Below are 20,674 nucleotides of genomic sequence, written 5' to 3'. Positions count from 1 at the left end.
TTTTACTATAATTTTGTATCTAATAAATGCAGATTTGGTGAACATAACAGACTTCTTTCAAAAACATTAAAAAATATTACCTACCCCAAACTTTTGAACAAATAAAATAAATTATAATATGCTACATAAGTATGCTACAAGTGTTTTTAGACATCACAGCATTATAATGTACAGTATGAATTTATTAATTTTTTTTACCATGTTAACTTTAAATGAGTGTAACATAACAAATGTTATCCTAATGTAAAAAAAAAATAAAAGGGAAAATGAGCATGCACAATTAAATATTTGCCGATATGGTATCACTATTTTAGTCATAATCATGAATTTTATTTTAATCTGCCTATGTGTCCATGCACTTCCTCATTCTGTCTCTCTTTCCTGTCTTCCTTTCACTCTTTCTCAGTTATCTTTCTCCTCTTCTCCTATATGTGCAAGTGTCCGTACATACACACACAGACAGGAACTTAAAGAGCCGTACTGAATATATCTTTGTGTCATGCTTGGCTGATTATTTGTCATTCAGGAGCCCCAGGAAATGATTTGAGGCTGATGAAAGTCTTTAGCCCAGATAGATAAGTGCTACGTTTTTTTTGGAAGGCGCTGATTGTTTCGAGCCATGATAATGCTGCTTTGGCAAACCTCACGAAGCTTTTACCGCATTGACACTTCTAAAAACCTGCTCTGAGTTTGAGAGTTTAGATAAACCTCATGACAGGTGGATTGAACACAGGTCTCTCTGAAACGTTCCCTTCTTCTCTTTCTCGACACACATTGCACACACACACACACATACTCTCTGCGGGTCTCTAGCACACACACAGTGCAGGCAGAGATCGATAAGGCTTAAATGATGCATTAGAGAGCTAGATGCAGCATGGGGCATTATATACTCTCCTCACTGTCAATGGTTACCATTGTGCCTTAAGCAACATCAGCAGCGTCTGGGACCTCCCCGCCCCTCCGCATCCGTCCCTGCTTTTTAAAAAAGCTTTTGGGATTTCAGCCAAGGAACATAAATAGAAGATGACAACCATGAGCTATTTTTATCCCTCAGCCTTTTACACACGTTACACATATATTAACTACATTTCTTCACGTTCCTTCAGGAAGAAGCTCCAGCTTGTGGAGAGAAGATGCTCAGCTTTTTAGAAATGGTTCTGTTGGCTCTTATTCAATTAGTCATGAAATATAATGATGATTCACTATTGATTGCTGCATGAATTTAATTGATACAATATGCATTGCTTGAAATGACTTCTGAGAGCCTGAATATTCAGTGCTGTATGTTGTAAATCAACAGGCCTCAAAAACTAAGGGAGTTTTTTTTTAGTTGACACTGACATCTAGTGGAGAGGATTGTTTGTGCACACCTAATTAACCCCAAAATCTTTAAAAATATATGAATGTAATTGCATCATATCCGAATATGCCTGCCCTACTGTATCATCATTATTGCTAACTAAAACTATTAAAAAAGATTTTGGTAATTGAAATAAAGTTGAAATAAAATATGAATATTAGATGAAAAACGTAAAAAACTGGAGGAATGTGAAAAGAAAACAAACTGTAATAAATATGTTTAAGTACTGAAATTCGTAAAAACTGAAACTGAAATAAAAATAATTGAAATCTACACAGATTAAAAAATTTATTTTTTAATTATTTTAAAATAATATTTAAAAATGATAATAAAGTGACAAAAGCATATAACATATTTGCTAAAATGTATATGAAAATTTAAAATATAAAAATAAAATCAAGTTCAAAATATTAATATATTCTATAATAGTATGTAAATAATACTAAAATCATAAAATCATAGGAAAGGCGCTAAATTAAATATCTTGTGAATAGCAATTGCAAATCTTGTCATGGCTGATGGCTGATAAACTAAATATTTTTGGCTATTAAAAAAAAGGCCCTTTAATATGTGTTGTCCAACTTCTCATTAACATGTCAAAATGTCATTTTCTGGCTGCTGTTCTTTCATTATGTGTGTGTGATGTGTGCATCTGTGTGTGCTCTCTTGCAGACTGTGCAGGATGTGGCAGGAATATAAAGAACGGTCAGGCTCTTCTGGCCTTGGACAGCCAGTGGCACCTCGGCTGTTTCAAGTGCAAGGCCTGTGGGAAAGTGCTGAGCGGGGAGTACATCAGCAAGTGAGCTATGCCTTAATTATTTTTTTATCTCTCGCAATCTCATGCCTACCTCTCTCTCTCTATAATTCCCCCTCTCTTATCTGTCCTCTTTTCTAATAGCATTCAATTATTGCTCTTATCCTTGATTCATTGAGATGAAATAGAATACAGTAAAAACATAAATCTCTGTTCTCTCTCTTACTGTCCTACTCTCTTTTTTAAGGGATGGTTCTCCGTACTGTGAGAAAGACTACCAGATTCATTTTGGCGTGCAGTGTGAGGCCTGTCATCGGTTTATCACAGGGAAAGTTCTGGAGGTGAGTAACCAGTATGCATATATTGACTGAACGTCTCGTCTGCTTCTGATAATATTTAGGCAGCATATTAAGGTATCATAGCTGCGCTCCAGATGTAAAGGTGGTTGCAAAAGTTAGGCAGCATTATTATATTGCCTTCTAAAATATATAAGGTAGCATGAACAATCTAATCACATAATAATGCGTTGGGGATAAAGCAAAAGAAATGTTGAAGTTAATCTATTTAGAATTTATTTAGTACCAAGACATATTAATATTGTTTTATAATGTTATTAAAATATTGCAATATTATAAAATGCAATGTAATAAAATTATTTTATGCTATATACACTGCCAATAAGAAATTTGGGTCAGTAAACTTAAACAAAGCAAGAACACATTCAGTTGATCAAAAGTGAAGTAAAGATGTCTATAATGTTACAAAAAATTTCTGTTTTAAAAAAAATGCTGTTCTTTTGAACTTTCCACAACATTGTGGTTTCCACAACATTATTAAGCAGCGTCTGTTTTCAACATTTCCTGAGCACCAAATCAGCATATTAAAATAATTTCTGTAAAAATATATCACAATATTACTGTTTTTACCAACCCCAAACTTTTGAAAAGTAGTGTATTTTTTCAACCTACAGCAAGTTTCATTTCTCATTTATGAAGTATTTACTTTGTCTCAGGTACTTCTCATACACTTCATTAAGTAAATCACACAAATTGTTGACATACAGTATAGACATACAGTGGGTATAGAAAAGAGGCACCCTTTTAAAATAATCACATTTTGTTGCATTGCATCCTGAAATGAAGACGGACACTGTTTTAGTTTGATCCAGCTGTATTTACTCAGTGCAACTTATAGCATCCAAGTGAAAGATATAACACCGACATATCAGAAAGAGCCATAAAATGAATATATGTAGTACAGCATAGGTAATATTGTCTCTAGATAATTTGGTAAGAAACCTTTGAGTTCAGATTGAAATCTCTGACTTTTATTTGCAACAAAACATCTTATCCTGACAAATTTGAGCACAGTTTGAAACATTGTTGTGTTTTTTCCTGATGAGTCTATTTTCTCAGGAGAAAAGTCTGCGAAGCAGGAGACATAATTTGCTCTGATTTTAGTCCCATTGATTTCTAGAAGACACATATGAGATATCACTGAGATCTCTGTTGTGAGTTTTCTTGCCTTATGGATATTAAAATGGTCTCTTGTGGATTTTCAGTGTTCAGAGTTTTATAGTCATGTCAGTATGTGTCAGTGTTCCAGATTCTTACACTTCCGCTCCCACTAAACATCTGGATCCCCTAAGAGTGGAGTCGTTAGTCTGACCCATGTCCACACACACATCTCAACATCCAACAACATGGCTGAACTTACATCATTTCTCCATTCATCAAACATTTTAGAACTGACACCGGCCCACTGGGAATAGAGCAAAGCAGCACCGTTGGCTGGATTCCAAGGTCCCGCCCAGCTATTGAACACGGGACGGCCCCTTTGAGGCCAGGCCCCTCTGATAGGGTGGGAGAGCGGTGAGATAAAGAGGGGGGAATTTAGGAAAATTCTCAAGAAAAGTCAAAGGGAAAACGTGAGGAACTGAAGGGGAATTTAGGAGTTCTCTCGAACAAGAGAGTGCAAGTGACAAAAGTGATTTTAACCGTAAAGTTGCAGAGCTGGGGTGCCACACGAGCAGCCTGCCGGAGGTAATGTTTCTAAACTGTTTCAGAGGCGATTTCTCATTTTTTCTTTTAAAGCACTTGACAAACATGTTTGCAGTTATGTCACAATGTGTGATCTGGTCGGTTTTAGGAGCAACTTGTAATATAAGCGTGCGGATGGTGTTTATCAACAGAGTGTAAATACTTCAGAGCTTTTTCTTTGCTGTTTGGGTGATCATGGTCAAACTTTGTCATCCTGATTATACTGACCTGTCAACAGTCTATTAGTTACTGGTGCTCATCAGTGCTCTCGCATACACAGTCTGTTTGCACTTGTACCCTCAAGTAGACTAGTTGTGTTTATGGGGATCTGTGCAGCCACAGATGGTGGAAAGGAAGTGCACTGGAATCTTATGCATGTGTGAGCACAGGAGATCAAAACCAGCTCTCTGGCTATATAAATCCAAGCAGATATGTGTAGAATCTCGATGTAATGTTGAGAGCAACAGATGCCGCTGGTCTGCAGATGGCATCGCGCTCGTGCCAAGGAGGCCATTCAGATTTGATGAGGGACGAATAGTGCTTAAAAAAATTGTTGTGGAACTCTGTTATTTTAGGTTTGGTTATGAATTAAGACTTTGCAGTTAGCAGTTTGTTTTCTGTGTATTAAACATTTATGTTGTTAACAGATGCTCACACATGCTATTTTGCTCAGTGTTAGCTTGATTACTCTGGGCTGTCAGCTTCTATATGTCAACCGTGAATAAGTTATTTAACTGCAATGAATTTTCACTATCATTAAACCTCTCCAATAAGTGTCTAATGTGGCTATACAGAAATGACAAGTCTCTGGCCCTGCAGTATCTCACCACACACACACACACACACACACATGCATATCCAGAGTATACTAGACACCCGGAGGGAACTTGCGCAGAGGTTGTTCTTTTGAAGGTCATGAGACCTAATGGAGTTTTTTTTTTTTAATTAAGAGAAATAAAAATAGATGCAAATGGGAAATGAAATAGTTGACAGAGTAAGACTACAGAGCTATAAATTAAATATGGATAGCATAGCTCACATAATTTGGCTTCAGAAGAATTTTATGTGAAGAGTTCTGACTTTTGAGTGCAGACTTTCAAACATTCAAAAGTTTGTTGTCAGTGAATTTAAAAAAAAAATAAATTTGTATTTTTATTCAGCAAAGATGCATTCAATTCATCAAAGGTGACAGTAAACTTTCTATTCAACAAAGAATCCTAAAATAAATGTATCACATTTTCTTCAAAAAGTAGCACAACTGTTTTAAACATTGATGATAATAAACAATGTTTCTTTAGCACCAAATCAGCATATTAAAATGATTTCTGAAGGATCATGTGACACTGAAGACTGGTGTAATGGCCGCTGAAAATTCAGCTTTGTTCTTACGGGAATGAATTATTATAATTAATAAATATTTTTAAATATAATAAAATAGAACATTTAAAATAGTAATAATATTTAGTAATATTACTGTTTTTACTCAATTTTGATCAAGAAAATGCAGCCTTGGAGATAACTTCTTTCAAATATCTTATATTAACTATTAAATCTGAGCACAATTTGTGACGTTGTGATCTTTTCTGAACTTCTAGAGGCACAAGTGTATGGGGAATTATCAGTCTATAAATATTATCAATCTTATTGCTGTCCAGGAACAATGATTGTTATATTAAAGAGAACTCATTTGTGTTTTTCTTTTCTTTTGGGTGTATTATCTTTCTCTTTTTTACACTTGTGACTGTTGGGTTTTGTTTACAGGGTTTGGTTTTTCTGTTTTTCTGTTCCGCAAACAGAACCTTGTCAGTTTCACTTGTCTGGCTCTTTCCTCAGTGGAGTGTGGAGTGGAGTGTTTTAGTTCAACTAGAAGAGAAGATATACACAACAATACAGTCAGGCAATACAAAACGGGGTTATGTTACTGACTACAGATGAAAGTCACTCCTACTGGCATTCATACACACACTGCAAATGCTAGAGCAGTAAAAATGTCCATTCTAGAATCATGCAGTGACCAGCCTGGCCAACTCACCTGGTTTTGCACTGGTTAGGCTGGTCTGGTTTGATGGGTTGAGACAAATTTTTGGCCCATGTTAAGCTAGGAAAGCAGCTGGCTGACTAGCTAAACCATCTGAACATTGTTTTGGCCAGATTGGGAGGTAGTTAGATTATCTGAACACTATTTTAGCTGGGATTGGAAACCAACTAAGATCAGCAAAAGCAGTTTTTTTCAGTATAGTGCTTTTAGTTCAATAAAGTCTTGCTGGTTATGATGGATAAACAACCTAGTAGGGTCAGCTGCACATTAACATTCCATGCATGGGACCAGCATCCAAAATAATATACATCTATCCAAGCACTTTCTCTTTTTCTCTTCATCCCCGTTTCCCTCCCTCTCTCTGGCTCTGTCTTCTGTCCACACCCCTCCATCTGGGCTGAAGCAGAGGCGTGGTCTGTTCTTGGCCCCTTTCTTCAGAGTTCACTGCTCTATGTTTTCTGTGTTGGCTTCTTGTGATGCAATAGGAAATGACTGCTAGCCGTCTGTCTCAGACAGAGCGCTACACAGAGAGGTAGAACATGTTGTCACTCTGGTTTGTTTACTGGAAAACTGTTACATGGCCTTGTTGCCATGGCGAGGAGGCCCGGGAGCCGCGGGGGTCACATCTGTGTGAAATCATGCGTTTCAGCTGCATTGCCTCATAGTTCAAGTCAGCAGAGGACCTTGGGATGTTTCCCCTGCAGAGGAGCCAAATGGGCAACTCCCTCCTCAACAATCAGAACTCCAGCTGATAGAGGAACAACAAAACAATTGAATTGTTTTGAGAAGCAGAAGAGATAAACAAAGCTTTAGGTTTTCTGGTGCAGTATAGCTCCTGTGAACATTTGATATAAATTTCAAAGAGAAAAAGAGCAAATCCTCTTCTTTCTTTTTTTTTTAGGAACAATTCACTCATCCTATTCCAAACCTTTTTGACTTTTCTTTTTTTCCATGAAACACAGGAGAAAAAAAAATAGTAGTTATTGTTAGATTTATATTTCCCATAAATATAAAAAATTCTTACCGTAACTCTGGTAACATGGTTGAAATTCAAACTAAATATTATATGGGTTGTTTTATAATCTGTTCTTCCATGATTTGGTACATGTGTAAATACAGCTGATTTCTTTATTTTAGCAAAATATTTCCATGAAACACAGCGGAAGATATTGTAAAGAATATTCTGGCTACTCTTTGTTAAGCTCCAAAATGCGCTATAAAAAATATTATAAAGGTAGTTTTTCATGCAAAACTATCATATTGGCAAGACTTGAAGAATGGGCTGCTTTTATGATAATGATACTGTTGTTTTTTTGTTTTGTTTTTTGTTGTTGTCATTTTAGCAGCTTCAATCCTAATTCACTTTTATTGAATGAAAAAGAAAATATCTCGTATTGTGTTCCATGCACAGAAAAAAAGAAAGTCATATAAGTTTGGAATAGCATGAGGCTTAGTACAGTAAACGATGACAGAATGCAAATGTTTTGGATGAACTATGCTTTTAAGAAGGAATAAAAACAATAAAGAAAGAGAGACAACAGATAAAGTAATATCTGATAACAGATATCAGATAACAGATAAAGGATACAAATCAAAAAGAAGAAAAAGGGCAATAATACAAAGTGTTGCCTCAAGAAAGAGGGTTTTTAAGAGAGATGTCAGAAAAGCAGGGCTCATCAGCATTCCCAGAGCTAACTGAAAGCAGCAGAATGATGAAACAGTATTGCAGATGACTTACAGCTGTGTGCTAGAGTGATGATACACACATAAACCACCATATTATGTGGAATGTACTGCACCTTTAGCTATGACTGGTATGCTACACTAACGTTCAAAGGTTTGGGGTCAAACACTTGAAACTTTTGAAACTAACTAGTTGACATGTCTAAATATAGATTATTTTATTATTTTAGAAAATCAGATGAAATAATTCAAAAACAGTAGTTATTGCTAAAATTATATTTCCCATAAATTAAAGAAAAATATTTGTTTGGTCATTTTTCTTATGATAACTTTGGTAACAGGGTTGAAGTTCAAGCTAATTGTTACATAAGCTGTTAACTGGGTTGAAAGATTTCATTTCCTATTGGATGTTCATGGATGTTGCATGTATTTTTACTACTCTGTTGCCATAATTTTGCCACATGTCTACATAATGTTGCCACATGTCTACACATACAGCTGGTTTTGTTGTTAAAATCTCTCAGGTTCTACAGTATGGCATCCAGACTGTAAGAACAACAGTAGAGTGGAAGAGAAGTACAGAGTGAGTCAGTCACTTAATCAGCCCTGTCTCTCTCTCTCTCTCTGAAAGAGAAAACTTTGCTGAGCTCCTCCCTCATATTATTGCCAGAAACAACAGTCTACAAAACACTGGGAGATGTTTAAAATGCTCACATTCTTCAAATTGCTTTTTAAAACTTCCCCAAGTGACTCCAAGGTTAAAATTAGGTCTCAGGTGCTCTAGCTGAAGCGTTACATCTGAATCACAAAAAGAGAATCTATGTGTGTGTTTGTCAGTGTGTATTTTGTCCATTCTGTTGTGATTCTCCCCCTTAGGCAGCTTGGCAGCATCCTAAAGGAAAACCCAGTCCGTTTGATATCTTTTACCCCCAGTCTCAGATTCAGAGCCGGGGCCCAGGTGGCTCTCGACTGGGCCGGCATCCCCTGGGCAGTCGTGAGGTTTGCAGTCTTCTGCTCTGCACTCCCTCCAAACTGCAATGCTTCCGGCTCACTCAACTTTCTCAGAGAGTCCTGCTTTATTTCGAAGCAAGACTTAACTGCTGTGTGTTTTTTAGCTTCATATTAGTTAACTTACATCCCCCACAGCAAGACTGAATGTGCTTGCTCTCTCCTTCTGCAAGTTAGGTCATAATCACAATGTTATGAATTCACAAAAAATAACCTTTTGTCCCACAAAATCAGGATCTGCCTGCATGCATAATATAGCAAGCAAGGCTGCGAGTAGGTGGCTATGGATGAAGTGCTTGAGTTAGATGACCGCTGAGTATGATGGATGATTCAGGTGTTTTGTTGAGTGTGATGTCATATCCTGTAATGCCTTTTCCTCCCTTCACAGCCCCTTCCACCCTCAGTAACATCTCTGCACCAATCAGAAAGGCAGGTACTGTATTCGGCTTCTGGCAGCAGATTGGAGAACCCTGAGTGTGTTTTGCGGCTCTTGCCTTTGCAGTCACCCACCAGCAGAGGGCTTTCCACCCTTGCCAACTTCCCCATAACAGCCTGTGTGTGAATCATTACGCTTTTCACCACTGCAGGCATGTGGCTCAAGTCCTCCAGCGCTCCATTCACCATTACAGGAATGACCGCTGTTTGACTCTTCGTGCAGAACCATCTCAGATATGAGCTCACAATGTAGCAAACAGAACTGGCCACTTATACAGAATATTCTTTCTAAGGTCGCCCAATTCTGGTGTTTTTGATGACCTATAGTCATATCTGAGGGATTGGCTGCCATGGCTGCATATTGTATGATATGAAACAGAATGCATCTTGGGAAGGCTTGCATTGGAGTATGAGGCAATATGAGCTGGAAATCCTGTAGCTTTCTAATTTGTGCTGAATGAAAGCTAAAAAATTAGTGCCTCCTTCACCCAAAAATAAAAATTTTGTCATCATTTACTCTCGTCATTCATCCTCATGTCTTTGAAAGCTGTATGACTTCCCTTGTGAAAAAGAAGTGTGCTTAGTTAGACTGAACATGCATTTATAGTGTACTTCAAATCTTAAAGGTACATTTTTAAAAAATGCACATTCAGATAATATAATATTAATGAAATAAAAGGCCACTTAATGACAGTACACTTTCATGACTGTTTCATAACACACTTAGGTCATCATCGTTACAAATTTGTAATAACAAATATATTTAAATACGTGATATACAAGTTTTAATAAAAATTACATTATATTTTAGTTTACCATGTCAGTACATTTCATCAGTATTCATCAGATATAAGAAACTATCTAAGAAAATAAAAATAATTAAGAAATTACATTTAAAGATATACTTAAGTGAGTAAAAATACTCAAAAGTACATATAGTTGCAATTATCATACAATTAAGCATCCAAAAACATTAAAATAACAACTTAAATTTCAGCATGTTCCTCACAAAAAACCTATTGTATGGCTTTTGAAGACTTGAAATAGTGCATGATTTACTTTGACATTGTATGGTCCTCTTTTGTAGCTCGAAAGCCTCAGTCTCCATTCACTTCCATTTCATGAAAAAGAGCAGCGTGAACATCCTTCAGACTTTCTCCTTTTCTGTTTCATGGAAAAATGAAAGTCATATAGATTTGGAATGACATGAGAATAAGTAACTGTTGACAAAACGTTCATTTTTAGCTGAGCTACCCCTTTAAGCTTCCCACTGGCATCTATGAGTGTGTTTAGGAATACGTGTGTGTATTTGTTTTCAGCTTATTGCTAACACAACATCTCGTTGTCCCGCAGCCCACGAGGTCATCGTCTGAGAGTATCTGTTCGAGACCTGGCTCGAGCATCCCTGGATCTCCAGGTCATACCATCTATGTGAGTCCCACACATCGGCGCCCCCAATCGTTTCCAGAGTCTGTCAGATATTACCACTCAATCCACAACGGATACTGATGCTGCTATACTTCAGGGTCAATGTTTAAGAAAAAAACATGCAGGAAAAGCACAGGAGTTTGCTTCACCTTCTTTCCACTCTTTGCCTTCGCCTTGTATTTAATATATGTAGCATAATTTTAGCATGTTACCAAATTTAGAGAAACATTTACAATAACACTGTTCAGCAAATGTTAAGCCGGGTAGCTTCTCTCATAAGCATGCCTCCAAAAACAACAGCGTTCATCTTTCCACAGTGTATGTTCACCCTGTGTGATGACCTTTGTGAGAGCTGTAGCTCTGTTTGGATGTGATATGGATGACCTTTCACCTGTGCCCTGACCTCTTCCTCATCAACACCTTTTCTCCCTGTGTTTCTCCACTTATGTGTCCCCTCCCTCCCTGTCCCTCATCCTCTCCTTCCTCCAGGCAAAAGTAGACAATGAGATTATTGATTACAAGGACCTAGCAGCCATCCCCAGAGTCAAGGCCATTTATGACATAGAGCGTCCAGACATGATATCCTATGAGTCTCTCCATTCCACCTCCTCCACCCTGGAAAGACAAGGAAGGCGCAGCCCCGGAGAGGTAATCCGAATCGTAAACTTTTAGTGTCTTTCTAATAAACAAGCGATGTGCTTTTATGACCTAATATGATATGAATAGCCACTGTATGGCTGTGTAGAAATTATAATGTCACCGATTTATGTTTATAAATTTATTCTCATTTTTTGGACTAGGTGTGGCTTTCATAAAAAGTCAACTTTAGCTGTTTTACCTCAAATCAGACAGCGCCCCTGCCTAAAATTTTGTGAACAGCCATACTCTATACGTTTAACATCCTTGTACTTCAATTTGGAGATCTGGACAGTCTAGTCTAGTGGTTCTCAACCTTTTTAACTCTAGGGCCTCCACCGTACAGCACAATATTAGAAGGCCCACTTCATATACGCTAAGTCATATTAGCGTTTGTGAATATAATATGATAGTATTTCAAACTGTAATTATGACAGAGTTTTAAAACTTTTTTTATTGATATATTGAATTAATTCACATGGTTAATTAAATAAATTAATAAAAAGTTAATGAATTAAATAAATTAACCAACATTCATTTTGTTATTCCAGAATTAATATTCTGTATTCCAGAATGGTGTGTTCTTCAAAAACAATATGGATAAAAAATAAATATATAGATGTAAAATTTGGTTAATTATGTAATTATGACAAAGCTTGTTTTTAAACTTTTGTATTGTTATATAAATTAATTTGGCTTACTAAATATATTAACTTAACCACAATTAATTTTGTGATTCCAGAAATTGTTCTGTGTTTCAGAACTGTATATTCTTTAATAAAAACAATAGCAATTATGCAATTATGAAAAAAGTTTTATTGATATATTAAATTACATTTGTTAAATAAATTAATTAACCATAATTCATTTTGTTACAGAAGTTATGTTCTTCAATAAAAACAAGCTATTGAGTGAAAATAGATTTAGATGTAAAATAGTATATAGGCTACATCTTGATTTCATGTTTATTTTTACAACTATAAATTTGATTTATATATATTAATAGTAATTTATTAATTTCAATACATTAAAGTCTTCCTGCGGCCCCCTTGGAAATTTGCTGAGGCCCTCTAATGGGCCTCGGGCCCGCTGGTTTAGAACCACTGGTCTAGTCTTGATTACCAAAACTGCACATGGGTTTTAGCCACTTTGGCCACCTAGTTGCTACCAGACTACCGCTATATAACAGACCCAACTCTGCCAATGCTCCATCTTTGTGATAATATGGTCCCATCCCCAGTTCCCTATCACAGTAACCATAATACCTCTCTGACCCCATGATCCCATTAGTGTCCCAAAAAACACTATTGGTTGAGGCTCTCAGGCCACAGACAGAGCAGATGTGAGCAAGTGTGTGTATTTGCTCATTTCTCTGTATGTGATCATGTACATTGCATGTATTCCTGTCAACATGTTAGCTTTATGTCTATGCATGAAAAGAATATGAGAGATGTGTTTTTTATTCTCTGTGACTGCTCTTGTTCCCTTTGTCTATTAAACATTGTTCTGCTGTACCTGAAAACGCCTGTGCGCCTTCTCTGTGTAGAGACAGCAGTGTCACAGCGCTACCTGGTGACTATAATCAAAATCTCAGACAATCTGCGGTGATGAAGATGTGTTAAAGGGATATTTCCGGGTTTTTTCATCTTCATCTGTGGTTGATTACCAAAGCCAATCATTTAGACTTGTCCTTGACTGTGTATAAACAAACAGAAAATGTATTTACAAGTACACACTTACAATATAAGTCTATCAAGCAATGGGCCGGGGTGCTATAAGTAGTAGAAATGTGAAGTTCACATTATTGTTTGCTCTTACATGAATTATTAACTAGAAATGTAAATTTTTGTTGGCTGTTATGTTGTATAAATCATCAGGAGGGACTACTTTTTAGGTGTAGGAAATTTTGGTTATGCATTGCAACACAATAAAATAAAATAAAAATTACAGCAATTACACCATACCGTTCAAAAATGTCATTGGTAATGTTCCTGAAATCATTTCATTTTTAATGTTCCTGAAAGAAATTTCTCACAAAGGCTGCATTGATTTGATTAAAAAAAAGAAAAAGAAGAAGAAGAAGAAAGAACAATCAATAAAAGTAGCAATATTGTGACATAACATTAACAATTAACTTTCAGTTTTCTATTTTAAAATGTATTTTTTTCCCGTGATGCCAAAGCTGAATTTTCAGCAACCATCACTCCAGTAGAAATAATTTTAATATGCTGATTTGATGCTAAAGTAACATTTCTTCTTATTATTAATAAGGAAACAGTTGTGCTGCTTAATATTTTTGTGGAAACTGTGATACATTTTTTAAATTGAAAATCTAAAATGAAAAAGAACAGCATTTGTCACATTTGATCAATATAATGCATCCCTTCTAAATAAAAGTATTAATTTCTTTAAAGAAAAAAGAAAAAGAAATAAATACTTACCCTAAATCTTGTTTGGTGTATAGATATTTTCACTGGAAAACAAGACCAAGACCAACTATCTGGGTTTACTTTTTTAGTTGGTCATGACATGAGTTTATGACATGTATGTCATAGCAGAAATAGCCTCAAAGAAAGGGTCAGTAAACAATTTTATCACACCAGTTTTATGCTAACACTTTCGAAAGAATGTCGTAGATTATTTTCTTAATAGTGCAGCCCACTAGCCAAATAGACTTCCATTGTAAGTGTTTTAACAGTTAACAAAATTACTGTCTGTGCTAATCAAGTTGAAAACGACCAAGAATATACCTTTAATACATACCATATTCTTGAGTCACCGACAGGTTCATAGAGTAACCACACTCAACCCCTTTCCTCCCATACAGCCTGTCAAAGCCTCAGGTGGCAGCCCTCCCAGAGGCAGAACCACAGTAAGTGTGAGCAGGATAGAAATAAGGCCACTGACATAACCAATTAGTTTGTGGATTACCAACCCAAACTAAGAAGAACACAACTAACATATTCATTTACAAGCCTTACCTAATCAAATAAGCATGAACATCTGATGCCTCTTACACCTAGTTTCTCTCATCTCATTGACCGCTTTCTGAACTCTTAAGTGTGTACACTCAAGCACCCAATTAAATTCTGAAGAATCCATCCATGTGTGCCATGGCAATGGTGTACATTCATGCTCATTCTCAATGAACTGATATGATTCTCCCAGAAAACATACATCCGATCTGTGTCACTTCTCAATCTAGGCTTCAGCATAACATTAGCATCTAACATTCAAAACAAACACTTCAAGTGCCTTTTTGCAATTCTTCTTTCACCTTCATTAGATTCATTTAATTTAAAACATCATCCAATGCATGTTGGGTCACAGAAAACAAAGCTGTTTCCATGACGCATAACATAATGTTATTTTTAGTGATTTTAATTCTGTCCACATTCCCAGACCCTGCCACAAGACCCCTCCTCATTGTCTGCAGAAACAGTAAGTTGTCAGTGACCTCTCTCTGAACCCTGCCACAGCTGTGGCCACAATTTTCTCTCTCTTAAATGTACTCATCCTGAAGATGGTACTGAGCTTCAGCTGACTCTTGAGCACTGGAAGAAGTCCTCATGGCAAACTCTCAAAAGTGTCCTGTTGGAGTGTGCGTTCATGTTTGTAATGTATGTCTGTCTGTATGTCTGTCATTGTCCCAGCTACAGCTGAAATGAAGCTTATTATGATTTTTTGGATTGTTTTGTATTTTGTTGTATTCAAAAGCTCAATAAGATTTTATTTAAAACAAATTCATCTTTTATTCAGCAAGAATGATGCATTTAATTGATCAAAAGTGACAGGTTTTTACATTTTTACATAAAATCTATTTCAATTAAATGCTGTTCTTTTAAACCTTTTATTCACCAAAGAACCCTGAATGAAAAAAGGAAAATTAATTTATTCAACATTGATAATAATAAATGATTCTTGAGCATCAAATCAGCATATTTGAATTGTTTATTTTCAGCATATTTGGATCGTGTGACACTGAAGACTTGAGTAATGGCTGCTGAAAATTCAGCTTTGCATCTCAGGAATAAATCACTTTTTAAAATATATTAAAATAGAAAAAGTTATTTTAAATTTTAATTAATTAAATAGTTTTTTTTTTTTTTACTGTAATTTTGGTCAAATAAATGCAGCCTTGGAGGCTTTTCCAAACACTTAAAACAATTTCTAATTAAATTTAGTGTATCTCATTTCTTATTTTGTTCTTTTAACTTTGAGGTGAACAGTTTTGTGACATTCACCCATAAAACAACTAATATATAAACAGCCTAATATACAAAACCTTAAAAAGCATAAAAGGCAGTGGCATGATTTAACTTCCTGCTCCTAATCGTATTATTTGCTTTTTTGACCTGCTCTATCTAGCATACAGTCTCCTATCCACCTTTTAGTACTGATTCTGATGCATACTTACATAGAGCTTTTGTTCCTGTTCTGTTTCAGTCTCCAAGAACACTGTCTCCCACCCCATCCGCTGAGGTTAGAGGCTGTTTATAATGCTTAGTTTTCTTTATTACTCTAGGCAGGGGTGTCAAACTCAATTCCTGGAGGGCCGGAGCCTTGTTCCAACCCTGCGCCAACACACATACCATGTAGTTTTCAAATAAGCCTGAACGACTTGATTATTTGGATCAGGTGTGTTTAATTAGAGTTGAATCTAAACTCTGCAGGGCTCTGGCCCTCCAGGAATTGAGTTTGACACCCCTACACTAGAGCCAATAGTACATGTTCATTAAACCATGTCTTGAAAACATAGTCCACCCAAAAATAAAAGTTCTGTCATCATTTAGCCACCCTCATTCTTTAACACAAAATAAGATATTTTGAAGAATGTTGGTAACCAAACAGTTTTAGCTGACTTGCATAATATGGTCTAAAATTAGAATGAAAGTCAATGGGGACTAAAACTGTTTGGTCACCAACATTCTTCAAGATATCTAAAAGGTGAGTAAATGATGACAGAATTTTCATTTTTGGGTCCCTTTAATGCATTTAGTAATGTGAATGTGTTTTGAACCTTCCAATATGTGATGTTGTGTGTGCATGTCTACCGTAGGGTTGTTATGACATGAGGGAGCGCATCATACAAAGATCCACCAGTCAGGGCTCCATCGGTTCTCCGGTTTACCACCGCCATAACTATATACCCTCTCTGTCCAAGTCACCCCAGCACTTCCACAGACCAGGTGAGTCAAATGAAATGATCCAAATCCTTCTTCTTTAGGATTCCAGCGGAGTGTATGGATGAGCGAGATCTCCTTACAACATTTTGGCCTCGCGTTGCCTTTTCTTGCTTTCCGTTTCCTCCTGAGCTTGTAACCTGCCTCCCTCCTCTGCTCACATGTGCTCATTGCATCCTCTTTTTTCCTTCATGCTCCTCCTCTGTTCCTCTTCCTCTTCTCTGAGCGGCCGGCAGGAATGCTGAAGCTCTGCTCCTCTTTGCGCTCCAGCGACACGCGCCCTACCTCCCCTTTCCGACATCACTTCCTCCCCCATAACAAAGGTAAGGCCTCTCCACTCCCCATTGCCCAACCTCTTCTCCTCGTTCCCAGTGTCAATATTGTTCCGTAGACACAAATCCACCCCCCTCCTCTGATTCAGGCCTGCTAAAATGTCTTGACTGTGACTTTTTAGCTTGTAAAGCTGTGCTTTTGCCGGCTCTGTTTGAGAAATTCCTAAGTCCTGGAGTTGAAATGCTTGAATGGCAACCTTATGAGGTCAAGGGCTGCTTTTGATATGTAAATCCAACTGAAGCACATCTAATGCAAGTTGCTAATGCAGTTTACTAATCACATGCTCATGTGTGTAATGTCCCTCTGTCCTCTCCACAGATTCTTTCTGCATAGGTATGTCTTGGCTTCATGGCTGTTGTTGACTCTGTGTAGAGCAATTCGGTGCCCGTGGCAGTTCAGAAGCATGCTGGTCCTGTGTTTTGACCATTCAGAATTTGGTGTATTTGACAGTTAATTAACCACCAGTTATATGCCAGCTCATTAACCAACATTTAATCAAGTCACTGTGACATCACTAATACTCTTATACTAATAACTCTGTTCCAAAACATAGTGAGTTGCCTTGCTGTTTACGGTCTACATAGCCTTCTTAAGGTGGCAACCTAACTGAAATGAAACTTGTATTTTAAAACACCAGTAATTCTGGGTGTTTTAAACATTTTATAACATCTGGGTGTTTTATACATTTGCATGTCTATCTTTTATATAATTTTTCATGACAAATTAAGCATATCCCCCAAATAATTATAATAATATTTTTCATTATTATTATTATAAAAATAATAATAATTTGGGGGATATACTTGACATAGATTCTTACCTTTTGTAACAGCAGGGGGAGTGCATGTGATGTCTTGAAATGCTGTCTATGTAGACAGCTCACTAGTTTTTGGAACATGTTCATGTTGCATGCTTATATTTGTTTTCTCACAGGCAAAAAGTAACCCTTTAAAGCAGGAGTCGCCAAACTCGGTCCTGGAGGGTCGGTGTCCTGCAGAGTTTAGCTCCAACTTGCCTCAACACACCTGCCTGGCAGTTTCAAGTGTACCTAGCAAGACCTTGATTAGCTGGTTCAGGTGTGTTTGATTAGGGTTGGAGCTAAACTCTGCAGGACACTGGCCCTCCAGGACCGAGTTTGGTGACCCCTGCTTTAAAGGATATTCAGTCGTGTTATCATCAGACAAAGTCGTCTTAGCAGTGTGAATTTTACACATATCTTTTTACTGTGGTGGTGAATGTTACCGTGTTCATGATTGTGAAGTTTTTGCATGCTGCTTTCCTGAGGCATTTCTCCTTTTCCAATCTGTATGTCCTTTAACACCTGTTCTCTTCCGTGGGGCCGACCCACACAGTCCAGTCCGTCTCTCTGTCACCTCTCTGTTGAAGCCCTTTTCTGTTCGTCCATCTTTCCGACAGTGAAGATTTATTCAGGCATTATTCTCTTTTTCTTTCCTTCATTTTATGTTCTTTTCTTTCTCCCGCTTATTCTGCTCTTCTTGTTTGGAGGCACTGAGCCATCCAGTGGCCGGAGTTCTCCTCTTTCCTCTCGGCCGGCCACCCCGACTCTCTCTCTGACCCCTAAACATTTCCACATCCCAGGTAGGAGCCGGAGCATCATCTCCCTGTTTTTTCTTCTCTAGAGAGTTTTATCCGCTGTCTCTCTCTCCCTCAATTCTTTCATTTCAATCCCTTCCATAATGCATCTATGCTTTTTCTTTTTTATTGTTTTGATTGTAGATTTTGTTTACCTCTTATGCTGAGTTCACGTACTGCCACAAATGATTCAGAAATTTTGGTCATACTTTCGCATTTCCCCAGATCATGATCATAACTGATTCGATTGGAGTGTCTTATTTGTGATTGAGGAGGTATTAAAAATGTGTTGTTAAAACTAGATCTTTATTTTCTAATTCACAGACCAAGGCATTAACATGTATAGAAAACCACCAATCTACAAACAGCATGGTATAGTTGCTTCAAATTTTAAGCTTATTCTATCTACTCTGCTATCTATCTATCTATCTATCATCTATCTATCTATCTATCTATCTATCTATCTAAAAAAGATTTATTTTACACGGCAAAAACTGTTTGTTTTTTTGTTTTGTTTTTTGGTGCCTGTCATTATGGTGTGTCCGCAAGCATGATTTCTGACAATTATTTTTATTATTTATATTTATATGTTTGTTTATGTGTGTTGGCTTCATCCATTAATTTGTGATTATGATGCTATGATCACATCCTATGTTCACATGTAAGTACCATTTGACATCATAAACTTTTCTCATTTTTGAGACTCTTTCTTTTTCTTTAATCGCTTCCTCACAACCGATTCGCCTACGGCAAGAAACTAAAATCCTCCTTCTTTAACAACTGCCATAAAACTTTGATTCTGCCTTCTAATTGCATGATGTTATTGCCTGCAAGATCCCATAACAAAATTCACTGACACCTAAGATGACTCTGCTTTGGTCTCTATCTTGCATACTCTGCAAATCTTCACATTAGGCTAGTTTCAGTAAACTGAACGGCACCTTTTGAACGGTTGTGTTTACCGGTTTCAAACTACAGTTCATATATCTACATTTTTCTGCTTGCTTAATATTATAAAAATCTATACATTTGTAGTAGCATGTGTGCTCTATCCACTTTTCTGCCTTCTAATTGCATGATGTTATTGCCTGCAAGATCCCATAACAAAATTCACTGACACCTAAGATGACTCTGCTTTGGTCTCTATCTTGCATACTCTGCAAATCTTCACATTAGGCTAGTTTCAGTAAACTGAACGGCACCTTTTGAACAGTTGTGTTTACCGGTTTCAAACTACAGTTCATATATCAAAATTTTCCCGCTTGCTTAATATTATAAAAATCTATACATTTGCAGTAGCATGTGTGCTCTATCCACTTTATACTGTCCTGTACTAAATGCAGTACTGGCCATTTACATTCAAAGCTTTTGATACTGTCTCTGAATACACCTTACTGGTGTTTTACTCAAAAAAAAACAAAAAAAAACTAATTGATTAATTGCATTATGCCAATTTATCTGATTTTTTACACATAAAAATCCTGAAATGCTTTGAACTGAATGGCCAGCACTAAACTTATTGCCAGCCTATGAGAGTCCGTCACTGATAGTCCAGTTCCCCCAAAATACCGATTCAGATTCAGCTGCCCTGGCAGCCCAAAGCAAGTCCGCTGATGACATCATCAAATCATCCAAGTTCCCCGCTGCCCACGCCCCCCAGCCGGACGAAACACCAAAGATCGAGACCGACTACTGGCCGTGTCCTCCATCCCTTGCTGCTTTAGGTACGCTCCTGCTGCTGGCAGTAACCAAAAACGAATGGAAGCCATCTGTGAATTCAAACAATGCTCTGTGGGTGGAGAACTCTTGGATTGCTGCTGGTAAATTTGGCCTGGTGTTCCCATCTGACTGCTCCTAGAGCCGGTTGTGGTGGCAGTAAATCTGAGGAAAACTTTAGGATGCTATAGATGGCTTTACAGGGACATAAATTTGCCAATGCTAATAAATCAATTTCATTTTCAATCAAAAATCATTTCACCACTCAGTCTGACCATGTTTTTATTTTTTATGATTTGTTTTTATATTATTTAACTCATTGTTATTTTTGTTCGATTATGTGTACAACTGAACTCTTGAGGTTCCGTCGCAGGTCACCATGAGTACAATGACATGAAAATGTTGCAATCATCTCAATATTTTTTTCCTTTTTCTTTCTTTTTTATTTGAAAATCTTTTTTTTTT

The 20,674-nt window shown here is 36.9% G+C and overlaps 1 protein-coding gene across 1 annotated transcript in view; it reads left to right on the top strand.

The window, feature by feature from the left end:
* Positions 1–20,674, top strand: part of LOC107708159 (actin-binding LIM protein 1-like) — a 53,969-nt gene that overhangs the window by 28,366 nt on the left and 4,929 nt on the right. The window contains exons 5-20 of the mRNA XM_016512327.1: positions 2,036–2,162; positions 2,365–2,462; positions 8,402–8,460; positions 8,754–8,876; positions 9,274–9,318; positions 10,674–10,751; positions 11,238–11,396; positions 14,212–14,256; positions 14,787–14,825; positions 15,831–15,866; positions 16,444–16,573; positions 16,804–16,890; positions 17,219–17,233; positions 18,407–18,499; positions 18,818–18,865; positions 20,071–20,217. Coding sequence (XP_016367813.1) covers positions 2,036–2,162; positions 2,365–2,462; positions 8,402–8,460; positions 8,754–8,876; positions 9,274–9,318; positions 10,674–10,751; positions 11,238–11,396; positions 14,212–14,256; positions 14,787–14,825; positions 15,831–15,866; positions 16,444–16,573; positions 16,804–16,890; positions 17,219–17,233; positions 18,407–18,499; positions 18,818–18,865; positions 20,071–20,217 — 1,329 coding nt within the window. The remainder of the gene's footprint in view (positions 1–2,035; positions 2,163–2,364; positions 2,463–8,401; positions 8,461–8,753; positions 8,877–9,273; positions 9,319–10,673; positions 10,752–11,237; positions 11,397–14,211; positions 14,257–14,786; positions 14,826–15,830; positions 15,867–16,443; positions 16,574–16,803; positions 16,891–17,218; positions 17,234–18,406; positions 18,500–18,817; positions 18,866–20,070; positions 20,218–20,674) is intronic.

This window comes from Sinocyclocheilus rhinocerous, unplaced genomic scaffold (assembly GCF_001515625.1).
Source record: "Sinocyclocheilus rhinocerous isolate Xijiao unplaced genomic scaffold, SAMN03320098_v1.1 scaffold1243, whole genome shotgun sequence".
NCBI classification, from domain to species: domain Eukaryota; kingdom Metazoa; phylum Chordata; class Actinopteri; order Cypriniformes; family Cyprinidae; genus Sinocyclocheilus; species Sinocyclocheilus rhinocerous.
This window is presented reverse-complemented; position numbering and strand designations above follow the sequence as displayed.